This window comes from Lissotriton helveticus, chromosome 3_1 (assembly GCF_964261635.1).
Source record: "Lissotriton helveticus chromosome 3_1, aLisHel1.1, whole genome shotgun sequence".
NCBI lineage: Eukaryota > Metazoa > Chordata > Amphibia > Caudata > Salamandridae > Lissotriton > Lissotriton helveticus.
In genome coordinates, this window is record NC_136061.1 from 1,172,628,830 (window position 1) to 1,172,651,793 (window position 22,964).

The 22,964-nt window shown below is 44.2% G+C and overlaps 1 protein-coding gene across 1 annotated transcript in view; it reads right to left on the reverse strand.

The window, feature by feature from the left end:
- LOC144823347 (ficolin-2-like) overlaps positions 1 to 22,964 on the reverse strand; it is a 445,006-nt gene that overhangs the window by 146,612 nt on the left and 275,430 nt on the right. Inside the window, exons 6-7 of the mRNA XM_078681813.1 lie at positions 17,450 to 17,579; positions 16,834 to 16,968 (exon numbers count right to left, since the gene is read on the reverse strand). Of these exons, the coding sequence (XP_078537939.1) occupies positions 16,834 to 16,968; positions 17,450 to 17,579 (265 nt within the window). The remainder of the gene's footprint in view (positions 1 to 16,833; positions 16,969 to 17,449; positions 17,580 to 22,964) is intronic.

Sequence of the window (22,964 nt, forward strand, 5' to 3'; positions counted from 1 at the left end):
ACAACTATAGCGCGTTGGTATGCGCCCTTAGTTATTTGGCAATTTGTAAAATATAGAGGTTGTATGAGCCCAAGGAACACGCAGGGTTTGTTACCTTCCGAGCACAGAGTAATCCGGACGCGTTGGTGTGCGCCGGTATGTTTTCGGTAATTCTAAAAATGTGTGGTGAGCCCAAGGGCGTGTGGAGCACATACCGCTCGCCAACAACCAGTGTCACTTACTTCATACACCCGTGTCCATGCCATGTAGCCTACCCCTCGCCGCCGAGCCCGGATAGTAAGGAGCCGGTGTGGCGGCCATTAGGATAAAGGGAATTGAGGTGGCGTGGCGGTATTCCCAGCCAGGAACCCGAAGGTCACATGACAACGTATGCGGGTGGAGCGGCCATTACAGAGTGGAGCCGGGGTTGAAACAGTCTCTGCACCAAGTATATCTGGACAATCATGTCCACAGTATTTATTCATTTGGGACAGACTGTTACAAGTTTCTTGCTTAATTTTGAAAATGGAAATGGATATAGTGGCTCCGGCATGAATTCAAAGCTTAAGTAAAATGTAGTTAGGGAGGCGGGGGACGAAATGGCAGATAAAGAGGTTTGTTCTGTTTAGTATGCCATCTGTTTTCTCTCATACATCTGTGTAAAGAAAGACCCCCATGGTGGGTTGACATAGTGTACTATGATGATGGTGAGGTTGTCAATCTTTAGGAGGGAGGGACCCCAGGTTGAGTATTGTACAGAGTTCTCACAGTGTGCTCCATGGAATATCCTCATTAAGCCCTCGGCTATCTGTTGCTAGTCTGTGTACCCACCTCTGTTCCTTCAGGAACAGGTTTGTTTGGATTTATCGGTAGTAGCTTCCAGTACTAGCCATGATAATGAGTCAGCTGTATGGTTCTGTTCCAAGAAGTGTCTGCACATTTTAGTGTTAATCTTTTTGCAACGAAAATTGCTCCTGTGTTCTGAGATGCGGGTCCTAATGGGGCTGGTGGTCATGCCCACATATTGTAGTTTACAGGGGCACCGCAGTAGATATATGCAGTGAGATGTATTGCAATTTGTGTGCCCCCGTATCTCCCATGTGAACATGTCTGTGAGTTGTATTGTCTTGTGTATTGACGTAAAGGGGCATGCACTGCATGTCCCACATGGGTAGTGTCCCTGCACTGGTGGTAATTGCCACAATGTTGTCTTTTTGGTAGTAGTTGCTCTTTTGGGTCTGGTCTGGACTAGGATGTCCTTAATGTTCCTGGACCTCTTAAATGCAAATCTGGGTATTTCAAGGTTCAGTGTCCCTGTGTTGAGAATCTGCCAGTGCCGTTTGATGATCTTCTTGATCTCATTGGAAGCTGGCGTGAAAGTAGTGACACAGGTTATTTGTTCTTGGTTCTCCGAAGTTGGAGTCTTGTACTCCAGTAGGGCTTCCCTGTGGTTATTACGGGCACTTTTTCAGGCTTTAGAAACCTCCCTGCTCGGATATCCCCTATCTATAAGGTTCCTGGATAGTATGGTTGATTCTGTTTTATAGTCTGCCAGGGCGGTGCAATTCTGCCTGATCCTCAGGAATTGCCCAAAGGGTAGGTTCAACCTCAGTGCTTTAGGATGGTGGCTCGTAAAGTGGAGCAGGCTGTTACGGTCAGTGGGTTTCCGATACATGGTAGTGTTCACTTTGCCTCCTGTAAGCCTAATGTTGAGGTCCAGGAAGGCGATGTTGGTAGCGGAGGCAGTCATGGTGAAATTGAGGTAGGTGCTGAGGGAATTAATCCAATGGAAGAACTCTTTGTATGAATCAGAGCTACCAACCCAGAGGATTAAGATATCATCAATGAATCTCCTCCACAGTTTGATGTTAGAATGGTAGGGATTCACTAGGCCATTGATGTGACTCTCTTCAAAGTCGGCCATGTACAAACAGGCCACCGAAGGGGCAAACGTGCTCCACATCGAGGTACCCTGGGTCTGAAGAAAGTATTGCCCTTTGAATTCAAAGTAATTCTCAGTCAGGGCTAGGGTGGCACATTCCATAATGAAAGCCGGTGGTGCAGGGGAGGTCCATTCCTCCGCACTAAGGATCCTCTCTATCACCCCAAGGGCCTCAACATCGAGGGTGATTAGGAAGTCCACCTGGATTCCGTCCTCTATATGGTCCAGGAGGAGTAGTACGTCAGTGGTATCTTGGACATAAGAGGGGATCTGTTTGACTAGGGGCTGGAGAAAGTGATCACAGAATTGTGAAAGGGGCTCCAGAACAGAGTCGATACCAGACACTATGGGGCGTCCTGGTACAGGGGTGGTCCCCTTATGAATTTTGGAGAGGATGTAAAAGTAAGGGACCTTTGGTTCTGTCTTGATCAGGAATTCAGCCTCCTTTTTGCTATCAACTCTTGCACTCGGCAGATTTGACTAAGCCAGTGATGGTTCTTTTGAGGCGCTCGGTAGGGTTAGAGGGGATGGAGGTGTAGTATCGCCTATCACCCAACTGTCTCAGGCATTCAGTGTCATAATCACTGGTGTTCATGAGAACGGTGGCCCCGCCTTTGTGTGCCTGCTTGATAGTGATGGATTGATCGTTGGCTAGAGCATCCAACAACTGTATCTCAGGCTTAGAGATGTTTTTATATTTCTGATGTGGTGTCATTGCTCCAATGTCTTTGAGCACTGCCTGCTCACATGTCAAAACTTCATTGGGGACCATCCCGCTGTGGGGAGTGAAGTTAGAAGGATTATGGAGGCCCGAATCCTCAGGAGTCTCCTCTGGTCTCCCATCAAAGAACGCCTTAAGCCTGATTTTGCGGAAGAATTTTTGAACTTCACAAGTTTGTTGAAAATGATCTATCTTGGGGGTTGGTACAAAGCAGAGCCCTTTCTGCAGCACTTTTTCCTCTCCTTCTGTGAGTTGGCGTGAGGATAGATTCACTACTAAACTCACTTGCGGTTCGTTTTGCTCCTGGTGTCCATCCCTTGGACCTGTGTGTCCTCCCACTGAACTCTCTTGTCCGGCGCGTTTCCTCGCTTGCGCCCGCACCCTCTGCCCCAACCTCTGTCTAAATAAGGCGTTTGATTGACTCCATGTGGGGCAAACTGAGGAGGATATTGGGATGCGTAAGGTGGTATCACCTGTGGGAACTGTGGGTATTGCCAAAGAGGGGGACTCTGATAGGGGGGGTGCGGATAGAATTGTTGGCCGCGTCTCCCCCCTCTTCTCCCCCGCCGGGGTTGTGGCTGCCAGTCGTCACCGCTTGAGTTGCTATCGCTATTGGATCCTCTCCTTGAAGAGGTTGCACTCGAGTCTGAGAGGTAGTTGGTCCCTGTTGGGACATAGTCCTCTTTTAAATAAGGACAACACAGGGTTTACCAATGGGGGGACAAATCAAGCATAATGCTCCACCAACTTTGCCAGGCTGACAATTCTCCGGCGATTGTCCCCACTATTCGCGACGCGGAAGGGACCTTATGCACTTCCCCAGAGGGCGTGGCCAGAGAATTTGCACACTTCACAGCCCTATACTCACGTCACAAACAGATCTCTCCGACCTCATTGCAGAATTTCTGAAAGATATTCCACCGCGGAAACTTACTGACCATATGCGCAAGCAATTGAAGGCCCCAATCACAGTGGACGAGCTGACTGGAGCCATCAATGCATTACATTTGGGGTGGGCCCCAGGTCCCAATGAATTCCCTATGGAATTCCTGCAGCCGAACTTACATCTATTAGGCCCTCATCGGTCTCGGTCTCCCGGGTACAGGTTAGCGGGCTAGTCATCATTGAAGGCAGCCTATTTAGCACGCTCGATGCTGCGTGCACATTGTGCTGATCTACCTGGGCGAAGCTGCATTTAACACTCGCCAGGTCTGACAGAAGCGCAGGGAACCATGTTGCTGTAAAGAACTCTTGTGGCATTATTTTTAACGGGGAATACTTACTGTTGGAGGGCTGTTTGTTTGTTTTAAATGCCGCATTGCTCCTGACCCTGTCTGACCTGAGGAGAGACTCACTTCCCGTCTCGGTCTCCCAGGTACATGTTAGAGGGCTAGTCATCATTGAAGGCAGCCTATTTAGCACCCTCGATGCTGCGTGCACACTGTGTTGATCTACCTGGGCGAAGCTGCGTTTAACGCTCGCCAGGTCTTACAGAAGCGCAGGGAACCGTATTGCTGTAAAGAAATCTAGTGGCATTATTTTTAACGGGGAATACTTACTGTTGGGGGCTGTTTGTTTGTTTTAACTGCCGCATTGCTCCTGACCCAGTCTGTCCTGAGGAGAGACTCACTTCCGGTCTTGGTCTCCCGGGTACAGGTTAGCACGCTAGTCATCCTTGAAGGCAGCCTATTTAGCAGGCTCAATGCTGCGTGCGCCCCTCTGCGCCCGTCTGTGCTCTGGCCGGGCGCAGGGCCCGTTCCCCTGGTTGTGGCATGGTAGGTGGACTACACTATTCCAGCAGGGGCCTACACAAACTTAACCCTGGCAGTAGGCTACTACAGTGCACCAGGCTGTTTTTAGATAGGGGAAGCAACTACATAGAGGGCTCTTAGTGCAGCTGTTGTCAGCTGCCCCTTCCTACCATTCTTAACCAGCCAATTAGCAATTTTAAGATCCTTCAGGGAAATCTAATTACAAAGGCATATGACTTCAGGGATTCACTGAATTGTATACTGCTTAATGCCAGATCATTAGTGAAACATAGCCTGGAATGTGCGCTCCTATTGGAGGAGCATAAGATCAAACTCGCTTTTATATCACTGAGACCTAGACGGATAGTAGTTCAGGGCCTGATCTGGTGAAAGCAACACCCTCAGGATTCTTTTGCCATACATTGAATCGGCCAAATAAGAGGGGGGGAGGGCTTGCCATTATCCATCATGAAACACTCTCCCTTAAGGCTACCGCAGCCTCCAACCGGGCGTGTGAGGCCCTAGCTTTTGAAATTTATGCTCGCTTGCACAGACCCTTTAAAGGGCTGCTTATATACCATCCCCCAGGGCCCAAAGGTGGTTTTTTGGAGTCCCTGGGCACGCTTCTGGAAGAAGGATTGTGTTCAGAATCCTTCTCAGTGTTAGGGGATTTAAATTTCCCCTTGAAAACACCAATGATGCTAATACCTAAAGGCTTAATCAAACCATGCGTGCTAGTTGTCTGACACAAAGGGTGAATGTGCCGACTCATGAAAAGGGGCACACTTTAGATGGTATTTTTTCCAATAGTAAGGATATAGATGAGATCTCTGTCCTGCCGATCTTATGGTTGAATCACTGTATGATTAAGTTTGCTCTTAAATGCCCCTTGGCCCATTCTTCAGGTCAGACAAAACCTACAGAGATCAGAATTAGATCTTGGGGCAAGTTGGATGTGGAGAAACTGGGAAATGTTCTAGAAAACTCCATATACCAGATTCCGCTGGATGTGGAGGAGGCCACTACCACCCATAACAATTGGCTTCTGGATGCCTGTGATCAACTTGTTCCCCTCAAAAAATGGATTCCTAAACGGACGTCCCCAACCGCTTCCTGGTACTCGGAGGAGCTTAGGGCCAAGAAACTGGTCTGTAAACATGCAGAGAGGATTTGGCGGAAATCATATGACAATACCGATAGGGAGAACTACAGAATTTGTATCTCCAGTTACAAGCAAACACTTGTGGAAGCTAAAAGAGAGTATTTTTGATCACAAATTACTATGGCTGAGTCCAATTCCAAAGAATTGTTTAGAACGATTTTGAAACTAGCTAATCCTTCCACTCCGAAGAATTAGGGTGATGCAGAATTCTGTAACAAAATAGCAGGGTTCTTTAAATCCAAAGTAGAAATCATTTTCACCTCACTCACAGGCAAGAATAATGACACTCTGACGGTGGTCAATCCTTTAGATCTAGGAAGTCTAGATGCCCCGGCAGAAGTACTGGAAAATTTCTCACCAATTGATAAATCAGATCTGGTTAAATCTTTGCTTAAGATAAAATCGGGTGCCCCCAGTGATGCTTGCCCTGCAGGAGTTGCTAAAAAAATCCTGGAAATTATTAGAATGGCTCTTACACCTTTGCTTAACCACTTGGATGCTAAGGCCCTGGAGACATTTATTAACACTTTCCATTGAAATCAATGGGAACTCCATGACGAGTTACCCTTGTCATTAGCAGCCAAGTGGTTAATGGAGTTTTACGGTCGGGTAGCTTTCCTAAAAACTGGAAACGGCCTCGGTGCTTCCTCTTCTAAAGAAGCAATCTCTTGACCCTAAGGACGTGAATAGCTACCGTTTTATTTCCAGGCTCCCACTACCGACCAAAATTTTGGAAAAAGAGATGAATACCCAAATAAGTAGTTTCATCTCTGCCAATATTTCCTTGGACCCATTGTAATATGGGTTTAGGGCTTTTCACAGTACGGAACTGGCGCTAATTAAATCATCCGAGGAAATCAGAGAAGCCATGGATAGGGGAGGAAATGCCATCTTAATCCTGCTGGACCTATCCGCGGCCTTTGATTCGGTCCACCATAAGAGTCTGTTGAACTGGCTCTCGGATATCGGGGAGAAGGGTGCTGCTTGGAAACTCTTACATTCCTTCTTGTCGGACAGAGTTCAGATGGTGGATCTAGACGGAAACAACTCGGAACCCTTCTCACTCCCCTGGGGGTTGCCACAAGGCTCGGTGTTGAGCCCCACGCTTATTTAACCCCTTCCACACTCATGACGAGCTGGGCTCGTCATGAAGTAGCCTCCTCACACGCTCATGACGAGCCCAGCTCGTCATCTTGTGTGGGATTTCCGATTTCTCAGCACAGCAGGGGAATATGCTGAGCATCCATGGGGTTAACATCTATGTGGCACCCCTGGCCAATGTCATTCGGTCATTTGGTTTCCAGCTCACCTCCTACGCTGATGACACACAAATTGTGTTGTCGCTGACGGAGGGAGTGGAAAGGGAGGCAGGGGAGAGGTTCCACAACTGCATGAGCTCGATTTCCACCTGGATGTTGTCCAATTGTTTAAAGCTTAACTCCTTAGGTTCCAGTAAATAGGTTCAAATAGGTACAGATGGGTGATAATAATGTCTTATCCAATACAAGAACGGTAAAAATCATACAAACTGTTAGATTGGCCACCTATCAGGAAATTTGCCAAAGTCTCACATTATGAGGCAAAAGGAATTGTTATCCTTATATATCCCGGAGAACAAGTGTAAACGGGAGCAAATAATGGCGAGTATACTATGTGAATGGAAATATAATATAAAGTATTAATTTCGCCAGATACGTTTATCATTTTTCCAACAGACATAACCAGTTTGTCTGCTAAAAACGTAAATCGATTAATTGCAAAGATGAGGTTGTGTGAACAAACTGATAAAGTTTTTCAAAGCGAAAACTTAATGCAAGAGGCAGGATGGGACCAGATCAATCACAATACAGCTTTCAGGGTAGACTGGAAAGGCAGGACTCTGGAATAATACCAGCCAATGAGAAGAGGGCTTGTATTATTGAAATACGTGTTGCATCGTTCCGTATTCCGAAGAGTTCGTTAACCTAGAGACCCCATTGGACGGAGCACACATGCGAAATTTAAGGTATGCGAGGGGCCGCACAACTGACTAAAGGCCAATACAAGTGGCAGCATTATTTTAGCGCTATCAGGAAACCTATAACCGTATTTTGGTTCTGTTACAGCGACGTGCTAAGTGCAATTTGGACTGTACGAAATGCGCGCAATTCTGCCATTTTATCATTTGAAAGCGAAAACGTGGACTACGGCTGGTTTATATCAGGTAATTGTTCATAACCAGGGGTGACTGCTAAGTTTGATGCTTATGCAGCAGTGTATTCAAGAACCGCCTTCTTGTGTTTTTTATGTCGCCCCTTACAGACAACGGGGATACCTCTTGAGAGCAAGACTTTACGATAACTGGGCAAGAGGCCGGTGTTTTTAAGTAGACGGAACTAAATACTGCATATACGAGCCATTTAAGTTACGGCAGGTACAAAGTTTTTTATAAACTCATGGGGTAGGAGGTATAACATTAGAAACCGCACAGGAAGGATCCTTATGTGTATCTCTGTTTATTTCTAATTTCTTGAATTAGAGGAGTTCCCTTATTTGGCCCTAAACTCGCACTAAGGAACGGAAAAATAATAACCGCACAGAATCCGGGGTCGCAAACAACGAGGTGAGAACATGTTGGTGGTTATTGGAGTGCATACCTCAATCCAATCAATTAAAGTAACAGTGAGGTTGTGCCATTATAAATTGTGTAGACACTCTGAGGGGGGTCAAGGAAGGTATGAGATAAGATTGCCAGAACAGAAATAAACCTAACATCAGCTAGGAGAATATATATAACAGAGGAATATTGGAGTCAGGGAAAGGGCTCGTGTGAGAAAAAGTTGGTTTAATTTAACGTATACATATAAATTAGAAAATAGTGGGAGAGCAACAGCGTCCCCGCCGAAAAATGAAAGAGTAGACTCATTCCTCAGATAGAGCCAGATATAGTATTTTTAAACAAAGGAGTAATGAAGAATGTTTTTTATATATTTTTAATAAAAGTATTTTGGTTTGCTTGTATATATAGAAATTGAAAAATGATTATGTTTTGTAAACTTGCTTTGTTAATAGGGAGAAGAAATACAGCAATCCCTAGAGTATTAAGACAACGAAAATTTTCAGTCTTGATAAAGATGGATAGTATTGTATGAAAACCATCGAAACGGGTCGACGCTTCAGTTCAGGCACAATCAAAGTAGTGATACGTTTATGTTTAAATACTGATGCAAACAATGTGTTGACAGACGTATCTGGTATTGATAAACTTGATGTGCAAACTGTAATTGACAATTAGTTAGGTCTTACATGTTGTGTTGTCTTCATTATGCTGGTCATAAGTGATTGTTTGTATTATCAAAAATTTGTATGAATTATAGTTGCATTTTGAGTAGGTTTTTTTATCTTGTGGTAATATTGGTTTTATAACCTTTATTGTGTATTGTATTTATATTATGCAGTAGTATGTATAATGAGCTCTAACAGTATTCTTTTGTGAAAATAAAGTGTTTTTTAATCAAGCGATTATACAGTTTGATAGGTGTATTTATGCACGCCAGGATCATATAACAGTGTCTCAGGGGAAACTTCTGTTTTCTTTGGTTTATAGCTTAACTCAGACAAAACTGAGGTGCTGCAATTTAGAAATAATCACCGAGTCTGGACCCCAGACTGGTGGACGGAGGACCTGGGACATGCCCCATACTCTCAAGGAAAGCTAAGAATTTGGGAGTCTTTGTGGACAACAAACTCTCCATGGGGGACCAAGTGAATCAGGTAACCTCAGCATGCTTCATGGTCCTCAGAATTATTTAAAAAATCAAATTTTTCCTTTCAGCAGATGACCTAAGGACGGTCATCACTGCACTCATTATGTCCCGTCTGGACTATTGCAACGCTCTCTATCTTAATGTTCAGAAACAACATATGAACAAGTTGCAATTGGTCCAGAACGCGGCAGCGATATTGCTGACGGGAACCCCTATGTTTGTGTCGATTAAAGGAGAACTCAATAAACTACATTGCCTCCCAGCCTACTTAGATCACGCTTTAAGGCACTTTGTGTCGTCTTCAAGGCTGTTAACGGGGTTGGTCCGGAGTTTCTCAAAACCACATTTACATGGTATGCTCCAAGTAGAATCCTGCGTTCTTCCGGATTCAAACTAGTCCAAACGTCCACCTTTAAGAAAATGAATTGGGGAGGTAGAAGTTTTCTCTACTGCGCCTCCAAAGCTTGGAACGAACTTCCCTTCCATCTTAGAAATGCGACAAACCTTGCTTCTTTTCACAAGGATCTGAAAACTTGGTTTTTCTCCCATTAATCGGCTGTCGCTCCCCAGGTTACCAGTACTTAGCGCCAGGACACACCAGGGTAACAGTGCGCTTTATAAGTACAATTAACATAACATACCATCTATTGGCGGCCATACAATAGGCCTCACACTTAAGCATATTGCCCTAGGATTGGTGACATGTGGAAATAGTTTTATTTCTCAAGCCCAGCCGCCCTCCGGAAGACCCCTCCTCAAAACGCCCCTTTTCCCTCATCAACTTTGAGCCTAAGCTATTAGGGAAAGTCCTCATTGATTGCCTCCGTACGTGCGTTTTAGATGTGATCCAACCGGACCAGTCGGGAGTTATGCCCCAAATAGCTATCCTATAAAACATTCATAGAGTTCACAATGCTATGGCTGCAGCCCCGGCATTGGGTCAGCCAGCTGCTATGCTATTAGCCGATATAGACGAAGCCTTTGTCTCTCTTAGCTGGGTATTCCTCTTTCAATTGCTCGAGGCAATACATTTTGGTCCACGCTACATTGCATATGTACCCATGCTTTATGCAAACTTAACGGTGTCTGTACGCATAGCCAGACACCACTCAAACCCCTCTCCTATTCAAAGAGGCACCAGACAGGACTGTCCCCTGTCCCCACTGTTGTTCACCCTTGCAGTTGAGCCTTTAGCAGCGTGGGTTAGGAGTGACCTGGTGCTCCGTGGCTTTGAATGGTCTCTGTCCAGATCGGATTGTACCGCATTATATGCGGACGATGTCCTATTTGTTAGCACAGACCCATGGTTCTTGGACCTTGCATACTGGAAATCCTCATAGTGTTCGGAGAAACTACCGGTTTGAAGACAAACCCCACAAAATCAGTGTTGTTTCAAGTGTGTGGCCATCAAGGACGCAATACTTGGGCATCGCAGCTATCCCGTGCCACAGAAGGTTTTAAATATCAAGCCATTTTTGTGTCACCATGCCCCAAAGTCTCATGGGCACATAATATTACTCCATTGCTTGCAAGTCTAAATGGTGAAAGGGCAATATGGTCCTCTCTTCCATTGTATCTATACGGGTGATCGGCCATCTTCAAGATGGTATCGCAGCCCCGGATTTTATATTGCCTCCAAAACTTCCCTTATCATATTCCGCGCTCCTGGTTCGCACAGGTCAACACCATACACAACAAATTTCTCTGGAAAGGTGAGGCGATCAGGGTCGCACTCCGCACATGTGTACAATCCACATACTGTGGGAGGATCGCAGCAACGGATATTTTTTCTTATTATGTGTCATCTCATATACTTGTGGTGAATGAATGGTGGTATAACTCAACCACTGAACCGGCTTACACAATTGAGCAATGAAGCAATGGAAGGGACTCCCCTCCTGCAACTCTTATAGAGTGCCACATGCCTGCATTTTGTACCTCCAGCAGGTAAAGTTGTGATACAGCTGTGGCGAACTAAAGTCCGACAGATGGATTGGAGCGGGACACTAACCCAGACAACCCTACATACCTCCGCCCAGTGGCCACCTTGGGAGGTTCCGGGGGTGGGATCTAGTAGGTATGTCGTCCCTTGACGATGTGATGCAGGGTACTACATTGAAATCATTCCATCAACTACAGGAGGAGTGTAAATTACACAAAACACAATTTTCAAATCCCTCCAACTCAGTCATGCGCTGACTCACTTGATCCACACACTTGAGACCCTTCCTGAATTCCACCCATTAGAGGGCCGGCTGCTGATGGGGGATCTGGGCCTACACAAGATCAAGCAAATATATCAGACCCTGATGACCCACACACAAACGGCGCTTGACAAGACGCGTCTGGCGTGGCAAGCCGACATTCCTGATTTGACAGACGACGACTGGGCTGAAGCTATTGCTAGCCTGTGGGGCGCGGGGGTGTCTACACGATACCACCTGATACAGTTTAAATAACTTCACCGAGCGTATTATATCCGGACCAGACTCTGGCAGATGGGGTTTATCCAGTACCCTGCTTATCTGCGGTGTGAACAAGAGGACGAGACTTTCTTGCATACAGTTTGGAGTTGCATGGTGTTGAAACTCTTTTGGTGTAGAATTAGGTCTTACCTAAATGAGGTACTTTCCTGGGTACTCCCGCTGGACCCACGACTCTTCCTTTTACACAGCACAGACGACATTGGGGGAAATAAGTATAAGCAACATTTACTGTTTTTAGCTCTCACAATCGCCATGCGAGATATTGCACAAATGTGAAAAGGGACATCTCCCCCGACACTAGGCAAATGGAAGACCGAACTAGACAGATGTATGGGGGCAGAAATAGCAGTATTTCTAGCTTGTGGCTGCCCAATTAAACATAGGAAAATTTGGACCTGACGGGTGATGTATCGTGGAATAGAGCTGCCCCCCCCCTGCCACCTACGCACCCCTTATAAGAGACCCCATATTCCCAATGCTCACAGACCGGAATATCCGCACTGTATGATAATGGCTCACCCTGTTCGTATGTCATATCATTTTGTCTTGAGATCTAGTACTGTCTGCAGTTTGTTTAAGTTGTAGCACCTGCATGTATGGCAGGTTTGGAAAATAATCAAAATGTTAGCAATTCAGCGATGTCCACCACCCTTTTTTACCCTACAGGTCATTGTAGGGCTGTTGCCCAACTTTCAAGCGAAAAACCGAATAAAATCTGTAAAAAAAAAAAAAGAACACACCGATCTTCCTGCTGGTGACTTTGTCCTAGGAGACAGGAACATTTCCCATGCTGACTACTAAAAGGAGGAATTCAATATCGATCAGTTTGGTGGGGGTCCCTTCAGGACTCTTTGATTACTCTGAGCGGTAATAACACAAGTGCTTCTTACAAGGAGGAAACATTTCTGGGATAAGAAGACCCTGCTACCATTACATTAAAAAAAATTGATTTTATTTCATGGTGTTGACATCTAGTACTGATGAAAACTTCCCATGAAATAGTCTATTGGGGTTGGAAGGTCATTGCTGTGACATGTTGACTAACATGTATTGTTAGTGTTAGACCTGACATCTTTGGTGTGGTTTCCCCCTCTCTTTTTGCCTCTACCTCCTGTATTTTTGATGCTATGCTGGTTTTCGTTTTTGCTGGTTTAGATGCTTTGGGCAATTTGCCACTGCTGTTCAGTGTCAAAGTGCAAGTGCTCCCAGTGTAAATTGTTATTATGATTGGTTATCCATGATTGGCATATTTGTGTCACCAAGAAGTCCCTAGTAAAGTGCACTGAGTGTGCCAGGGCTGGTGATATCAAATGCTACTAGTGGGCCTGCAGCACTGATTGTGCCACCCACATGAGTAGCCCTAAAATTGTGTCTCAGGCCTGCCACCGCAGTGCCTGTGTGCAGTCTGTGAACTGCCATGTCCTCCTGGTCAGTGTCCCCACTGGCCAGGCCTAACCGTTCCCTTTCTGTACACATTGGTCTCCCCATGGAAGGCCCAGGGTACCCCCTTGGACAGGGTGCAGTGTATGTGAAAGGTAGAGCATGTACTTGTGCAGGTGAAATTCTCTGGAAGTGAATTACAGCCATTTTTGTTTTTCACTATTGTAAGGCTATCTTGCCCCATAGGCTATCATGGAGGATGCTGGCTACAGTGGCTACCAGCATATCTTCCCATAGGAGCAAGATGGGACATAAAAGTCTGGTATCCCTGAACTCAGAATTTAATAACACATCTTTTAGGAAAGGTTGTTTTTAAATCCTGTGTTTTAGAACAGCACTTTTAGAAAGTTGCTGTTTTCTTGTCTGACCCTTCTGTGTGCCTAGGCCTGTTTGTGAATTGGCTTTCTGGTTTGAGAGTGACAGGGGCTGGGATCCCCCAGGAGGCTGGCTGAGTCAGCCCTAGGCTGAATGACTGCATCTGCATCTTGAGTGGTGGGAGGGGATAGCACCTAGGCCTGAATAAGGCGGTGCCTGCCTTCCACAATGCTGGCTCCACCTCCTGCTGGGCGGCTGACGACCCTGCCCCTCTCCCTGAAAGGAAAGGAGAGGCCAGGAAAACAGTGCTCAAGGAACACCCAGAACTGGTTCAGACCGGGCTCAGAGCCCTCCTGCACAAAGGGATCAAAGACTTTTAGGAGTATAAGTACAGGACCCCTGACTACAGAAAATTAGATCATCCTGGAATCAAGAAGGAATCTCTGCCAAGGAAAAAACTGAAACTGAAGAAGGAAGACTCTCCTGCTGTTGCTCTGCTGGACTGACCTGCTGTTGCTTTGCTGCCAAGGAGAGGGGAAGGACTTTGCTTTAGGTGCTGTGTCCCCTTGCTTGAAGGAATCTCCAAGGGCCTGAGAAGAGCTGGCTCCCTGTTAAAAAGTCCCAGGAACAAAAGGACTTCACCCCCAGCTTCCCTGAACTCTGCTGAGAGAGTTATGTCCTTCCTAGAGTGCTTGGGCCAGTTGTGGTGCCTCTGGAAGTTGCACCTGTGTTGGGAAGCTGGAAACCAAGATTTTAAGACTTTCTGCAAGTTTTGTCGCATAGCTCGCTTGTGGAGCGCATCCCCGATAGTGCAAGGAAATTCCCGCCGCTATGAAGGCCGAGATCGTCGCAGCGCCTGTTGCCGCTGCCAGAGTCATTGCATCCTACGTTTGCGGGACGCACCAGACCGGTGCGGGAAGATTACCATTACTGCGAGTGTCGTCGCAGAGCCTGTCGTTGCACCGCATGCTTGCGGACCGCATCACGTCGCTGCGAGTGTTGTCGCAGAGCCATCGCATCGAGGAGCTGCGAGAGGAAGATCACCGTTGGTCCGCGCATTGTCGTCCCGGAGATCGTCGCAACTACAAAGATCCTCGCATCGTGCCTTTGCAAGCTTCTTTCACCTCGGAACCTCCGCATCAGAATCCATACAAGGTATCACATCCCTCCCCATACAGACCGGAGTCATCGCATCACACCCGCTACATCCAGCGGGGCTGTCGCATTGCCTCCCCAAGGTCTCAGGAGTGACGCATCACTTGTTTTCCACCGCACCAGCTTCTGTTTTGGAACTTTGTCCCATTTAAAGGTACTGTTGGCTAAAACGTGACACAACTGTGAACTTTTCACATAACTGTGGATTATTTTATCACAACTTTAAGAACTCTTTTGCAACCATATTCGTGAACTGTGTATGTTGGATTCTTGTCGTTTTGGTCTTGTGTAGTTTAGATTAAAATACCTTTATTTTTCGAAACTGTTGTGGAGTCAGTTTGTGGTGTTTTCACTGTGTTACTGTGAGTGTTGGTACAAATACTTTACACATTGCCTTCGATAAGCCTTGCCTGCTCGTGCCAAGCTACCCAGGGGATGAGCAGAGGTTATCTAAGACTGTTTCCGCCTTACCCTGACTAGAAGCAAGGGTCAATATTTGGACAGTGGTACCTACCTCTGCCAACTAGAGACCCCCAGTTCTAACAGTTAGTCACTCAAATTGTACTCTAAATATGAACCAAGATTAAAAATTGTATTGTGAATGCGTTTACATTATTTCATTTTGCTAATTTCTTTGTTACGCTTAGCGCACTATCATTCACATACATCACATTCAACGCCCCGTTCACTGGAGCACTTGTATAAATATGAGATCTAAATTTCACTATGTGCGATTGAATTCTAATGGGTTCATACATATGTGTGCATGTTGACTAAGGATGACCATTAAGGCAGTGCCCATGAACTTAATTGTCTTCAAAGAGTCCGACCCTGTCACAGGCAAATGTAGTTAATATCAGGGCCTGCTCCCTTCCTTTGGCCCCCTAGCCAGTCCCAGTGGGACAGGAGCTGCCCCCAGTACTGGTTTTGAACGTTCACAGAGGAGGGGTTCCTTGTTTCCGTGGTTACACATCTAGGGTAGGCAGTAGAGTCAGTGATTTATTATCCTTAATCACTGGTGAGTTGCCTTAAACTAATGGCATTGCACCTTCAAGATTGATATCAATGACTTCCCGGGCACAAACATTATACTTTTCCCACTCAAAGCTTTTCCCACCATTTCCCGCTTTCATCCATGCCCTTACTGAGAAACTCACCCTTCAACCTTTTATTGATGAGTTTGTCTTCGGATGTAGCTTTCATCATTGCCTTGTGGAAGACTTACCCTTCTCTGAAATCTTGAAAGTGTAAAGGCACTTTTCTGACCAGGACAAAGCCGACTTCTGCATCTAACTCACACTTCATCATGGTTGGCCTTAAACTTTACCCTTATCCTGAATATTGCAAACAGTTGCTCGCGGTTGGTGCTTTGCGTGTTTTGGTACTATTTTCATTTAAAGTTAAAAATTCTTATATCTGGTTCCCCTAATTGGATTTTTGTCATTTTGGTGGGGTCATTTTGTTCATAAAATTATTCTCAATTTTCATAAATTAGAGTGTGGTTTATAGAGTGTAGAGTGTCCAACTTTTGAACAGTTTTGTTACTTCTAAAAGCTTTACACATTTTCTTACGTTAAGCCTGTGTGCTCTGTACCACAGCTAGCAGACACTGAGCTTAGATTTAAATTACTTAAGCCTTTGCTGGGGCTAACAAGAAAAGTGCCCTTATCACTTGTGGTGGACTAACATCTACCATAACTAATAATCCACTTTCTCTCAAAAGCCAGTGATACCATTTGTTTGCAGAAATCGAAATCCTATTTTCCTATATGTACATTAATACTAAAAGGGTGTCTATGCCTGTTCTAAGTACACCTGCCTGTTTAGAAGCATCTGTAATATTCTTTGGAAGTTTTCTGCAGTGGCTAATTTTCCTCTTTAATATAGATCTTTTACTGCGAGCATACAACTGCCAAATTTAGACACCCTATTGCATAAATAGTTTTTAGGAGCAGTTTTTCCTCCCCCATAGAGAGGCAGGAGGTCCACGGATTGATATAAAATAGCCGGCTCATAGTAGTAATATTAAATATTTCTTTTTAGTTGCCATGTCCTGCAATCAGGAGGTCTGACATGCAAAAAATAGCTTTTACCATTTTGTGCTTAGGACCCGACAATCCAGAGGGAAGCTCTCACCTGCAGATCCTCCCATGAACTCCCCCAAGAGAAACTGGTACTTGTCATCTTCACTTTGGAGTTTGAAAGTCTTGTACATCGCAAAGGTAGAGTTGCCTTTGAAGTCCTCCAGATCTACACGCAAGTGCATGCTTCCTATAACAAAAATAAACACCAGATACATAAATAATTTCGGTACAAATTTTGTACCACATAAATAATTTCAGCAAAAGAACATTACATCCCACATTTGAGTATTCCCATTCAAACAACTCTTATAATAAAAGCAAACTCACATTACCAGAGCATTTGTGTTGAAAAACCTCATGTCAGATTAAAAATCTCCCTCCAAGTATTTCCACCTTCATAAAATTCCACTTCCAATAGATCAGTCATTAGACTATTACCTTGAAACAACACGCTAGGTGAAATTTTCTTTTCCAATAATTCCTATCTTGAGAACATTTCAGTTTCATAAAAACATTCATATGAGGTGAGAATGAAGATGTGGTACTTCCGATATTAGGAATGGCTGTGATGCCCTGTTTTGCAAAAGGTGTAAAGGATGGTGTCAGAATATGTGAGACACTGTTTGGCTTCTGTTTCCGGCCAAGAGAGTTGTAAAGAGATATCATACCAGCTTTTGTGAGTTGGTGGATATTGTCATTGCCAAGCCAGAATTCGGACTCCTGTCTCCCAAAGCCTTTCTTATAAGAATTCCAATCAAGGTAGAACTCCACAGACCCATCCCTTCGTCTCTGGAACACCTAGTTAGATGAGAACAATGAGAACAAAAATCTTTTTTGCCGTCATATGCCCAACAGCAGAACCCACTATAAACAAACAGGACTTGGCATTAGAAATAGGAAGCACAATGAAAGTGTGGGGATCCTGAATGCTCCACCCAATGGCGCCTGGCATTATAGTCACAGATTGGAACCCACCAACAATTCAAGACAAAGGAACCAGGGAACACCACAACTGCATGCTTTCTTTGAGCCTCACAAGTAGCTAGACTCATCAACACCAGTACAAAACTCAATATGACAACATTTAATAAGGAAATTGCTATATGGCTTCTATGTGGTCCCTATTTTAGGTTTTCCTTTTTAACTTAGCATCTCTTTTAGATGGTAGTTTTTCCATGTTCTTGATTAACAAGAATGCGCTATGTATGCTTTTACTTTTAGTCGACGTTGTTCTATAGTCTGCACTGTTTGTTCCAGGGCCACACATATCTGAACTTGATGTCCTTACTTTATCATGTGCTCATAGGAGACAACTCTTTCCCCAAGACTAAGTAACGTTATTATTCTGCATCTCTAGCAGAATGTGATAAGAGTGGTGTTTTATTATTTAAACCATACCAGTGTGGAAGCTGATGAGAGTCACTGCTCACCAGAGTAATCATGAATGCTGCAGAGAGCTGTGAATAAGATTCAGCACGGCAGGCATCGACATTTATTAAGAAGGAAGTTAGCAGCGCAAGCAGAGATATGTGCAGGCTTGCACATTCAGGCAGTGTGCATTCTTTATGCACTGAGTCCGGCTTCCTGAGACATCAAACCAAGGTATGGGGTTAGATCATTCCAACTGTGTCTGGCACAAGTTTACTTCCATTATGCTCTTGTTAGAGTAGATGTATTATTGATAGATAGGAATAATATTAGAAACAATACACCATTCTAATAATGTTTAAAAGTTTTTTTCATCGGTCTAAAAATCACATTTCACATATTATTTACAAGGATTAGAGCCTTTAAATAAATATTTGAAAATGTATTGTTGGCTCTTTTCTTTGTAATACTTTGGGCATGTAAAAGTGATAAACAAAAGGGTTACATCTATTTCTACGAATTCCTTGACAATCATAGTGGTCATGTTCGAGATTACTGACAAGCATCTACAATTCTGGAGGTTTAGGAGTTTAGATGTGGTACTATGAGCTAGCCAAACCAAGATTTACTGAGGATATGAGTAGACTTAGGGCCTGATTACGAGTAGGCATGGGAGGAGTTTTACTCCGCGGAACAATGCAAAGTGCCAGATAAACTCCCCTGCACTCTGCAGAGTGCCGCCAGTTGCGGAGTATGTTAATTTGCGCTGCTTGTACTAGTTTTTAACACCAGGAGTTTGTCCCGCACTGTAAAATCAGTGTGAACGGCACTATGTTTTGTGCCGCATGAGTAGACATTCTACTCGAGCTGCAGCTTCCTCAACACAAATGGCAGATCTCAATGCGCGGTCTAGCGAGTGAATTTTTTCACACGAGCGCTTGCCAATTTACAGATGGTGAGCCACTCGAGAGAAAAAAACTCTGCTCCGCGTCACTTAGCAGAGTTTTTCAGAACTCCCCACGGAGCATGGGGTAGGCAATACTAATTACGAGTCTGGCTGTCCACGGACTACCAGACTCACGCGGCACGGCTGTGGCTATCTTCTTACCACCCTATTACAACTATGGCAGTCAGACCGCCATTGCACTGCTGCAACCAACAGGGATCAGATATCTGTGGCCGTGGTGCAGCAATCTTTAGGACCTTAACTACTGACCCAGCAAGGGCTTTTCAAGATGGACAGGTGGAGTTAGCTGTGCTTACAATTAGTCCAATTACTATTAATGCCATTATGGGTAAGATCCCAACCAAAGTGATAAAATTACGTTTTGGCCAGAACAAAAAACAAATCAGCTTCAGGCAGTGTTTCCCCATATGGAACCCCAAGATCAATTTAGAATTCTCACTGTGTGTCTTCCACATGGTATGGTTTCCTCAGTTGAGGAGTGTAATATGTGGGGAACTGTATTTGCTTCCCTCTACACCATTGGTCATGGTACTCCTTCAGTTGCTGTTTTTCCGGAAGTGCTTCGACAGATTGAAACTGAACATGGAGCAGTCCCTGCCCTTGATCTGGGGATGAAACTAATTGGCAACTTTGGCACAATGTCCTCAATTATTTTAAGCAATATCAAAGGGAAGGCAGCTTCTGTGGTGATACGTCAACAGCTCGCTTTGGTTCCAACTGGGGATCAGCAAACTGAGCTACTTAAAATAATAGCTGAGACCTATATTTCTATAGGTCAAGATAGTCTGGGAACCAGGCCTATTAAGCAACAAATTAAAGGCAAGTCAGAAGCTGACACTACCAAGCAGACACCTAAGTCTTCTAAAAAGCACTGGGATAAAATTAAAGGCAAAACTAGAACAAAAACTGAACTTTGATCTCTACAATTGGAGGCTCCCGGAAACTGTTATAATTCACATCACCGTGATAAAGTTAGGCAGCCTAATAGGTGTCAGTATTCTGATTCACTGCCCTCTCATTCCTAACAGGACTCTCCATACAAGCAACCAGAGAGAGGGGGGATCAAGGTGATTACAGACAGGAGTAGTATGTGAAACCAAAGACAGACTCACAGTGCTCTTCTGATGTCTTTATAAAAAAGGAAGAGGAACTTCCACAACAAAAAGAACAGTTTAAAAAGAAGAAAGTGGCAGGTATGTCAAGAAAATGCCACAAATACGCAGAACTCTTCTTGAGAACAAGACATGGGTGAGAACTCTCCTCTATGGCACAACAGAGGTCACAATAGTTCACCAGACCCTTCAGGAGTTTCTGGTGGTAATACCGACTGATGAATATGTGCAGGTTGAAGCTCCATATCAGTAGCTCAGTCCTACAGATAGAATTTATGATTTGGACATTACAATTGAGAGTGATATACTGCGTTCTGGCAGAATTTGACCACTGAATACAACATTCTCTTGGCTGAGATTGATTGGCTGGTGGAGTTTGTTAGAAATGTTTTACAAGAGGAACGTTGTAAATATACCTTCCCTTTCTATTTTTGCTCTGGAGCAGGTGAAAGCAGCATATGCTACAAAATGGGTTCAGGCGCAAGCCCCAGCTTTATATTGTAACCAAGCAGTTTGGGATAAAACTCACCTTATCGTGTAAGACCTATAAGATCCCTGCAGCAGTTTAAGCATAATATCATATTTAAAATGAAACTAAATGCGCAGTTAGCGACATTCTATCTAAATTAGAATATCAAGGTTTGATTGAGCCCTATGTTAGTCCTCCTATGAATAATCTATTGTTTCTTGTGATTAAACCAGATAATACGTATTGTACAGTATTGTATAGTCTTAGACTATCACCTTTTCAACAGTCACACAGCCCAAATTTGGCCTCATTCTCAGCGCTAGTGGATCAACAATGATTTTGTAGGCTCCCACAAGGGTATAAGAACAGTCCAGGTCTGTTGGCAGCCAGAGTTATGTCAATTTTAGATTAAATTAACTCCGAAGCTTTGTCTTGCGTTAATGATATTTACATCAAAGATGATGATTTAAGCATATATTTGGCCACAGTGGATCGTATTATTCTGGGATCAGCTGATCATACATATAAATGTAATTTTCCAAAATCTAAAATTCCCTAAGTGTCCTATGCTTTTGGTATGAAATATGGATTGAAAGCAAAAATGTGGTACCACATTTCTTAGATAAATGTGCTTTACTGCAACCACCAAATACCTTAAAAATCTATTCGCTTTTAGGATTTCAAAATGTTGGTAGAACATACATATCAGATTACACACAACAGGTTAGACCGTTGAACAATTTAATTCATTCAGATTTTTCTAATAAACATTGGACTTCTAAACACACTAATATTCTTCGAAATTTACAGGTGGACATACTTCAATTTTCACACTTACAACACTCGTTTAAACTCCACTGATTTAGTAATCCACTCAATTGTGGGTTCTAATGGTTACACATATGTTTTATGTAATGAAGTGGTAACAGTGCTGATTGGTTATAAGTCACATTTATATTCCAATGCGGAAATTCCTTTTACATTGACAGAATTGTTTTTGATTGCAGTTCTTGAAATAACAATTTTTGATACAAAGGGGAACGTATAATTAGGGTGTCTCCTGTGCCGACCTTATAGGCAGGTACCATGGCCTGTGTCCCAAATGCAAAAGTCTTGCAAAAGCCTTACATCCCGGATAGATCTAATGGGCCACTTCTTTAGCGGTTACTGATGTTGATTCATTTTTTAACCTAATTTGAGAACTCAGGAATATCTCCAGTGTGAACAAGAACACCTGATTCTCCTGAAATATTGCCACTAGATCAGTAGGCTTTCATAATCTATATTAATAATAATAGTTCAGCCCAGCCACAAGTACTCAGCTGCATGTGCTACAGTCAAAGGTGTCATGAAAGATGGTGCCTTTTAGGCATACAAAACATATACAGAAACATTATTTGACTGTACCGCTCAGCTGGCTGAATTGAACGCTTTGGGTCTGGCTTTGCAGAATACAGATTCAGTGATGTAGCAAGGGGGGGGTGGACTCCCCCTGAAGATTTGAGTTTTGGGGCCTACCCCCCTTACAAGCTGCCACGGGCGGCCAAAGGTCTAGCTAGACCACTGGAAGGGTAGGCAGGTGCAAATTGTCTCGAGCAAGCTAATGTTCGTGTTCTTGCAGTCCTGAATTTTAAAACTCAATCATGAATTTTAAAGAAGCAAAATCCAAGTTGCGCTCATGAGCCGGTGAAGAGGGCTGGAGTGCTTCTGTGATAACAAATTAAGGAGGGTTTGATGGTGAATGACAGCCGTTTCTCTTGTTTGTTTTCTTGGTACCGTGCTAAGCGAAAGCCGCCCTTCGCGCCGCAAGACACCACGCTGAAAAAAGTCAAAGTGATTACACACGTTCATTTGTCAGTATCATTGCTACGGCAATTGCCACATAGTACAATGAAATGACAAAGCATTTATGGCTGATGGTTTCTTATTGGTCGCATTATAGCAAACATTAGTGCAGTCTGGTATGCATTGACCACACAGAAAATAGCCCTAGTATTTAATCTGGTGCACGCAATTTGATTTGATTTTAAAATAAATTAAGAAACAAACTTTAGAACGCAGCTCTGTAACCCTGTGTTTGCAGGATGACCGCCTCCCTTCCTGTCACCCTCCACCAACCCTGTTTAAAAGATAGCTACACATATTTTTGTCATTTTGTCACCCCACTCAGTGACATTTTGTCACCCACCCCTCAGTGCTGACACCCGGGGCGGCCTGCACCCACTGCACCCCCCCCTTCCTACGCCACTGTACCGATTCTGAATTCC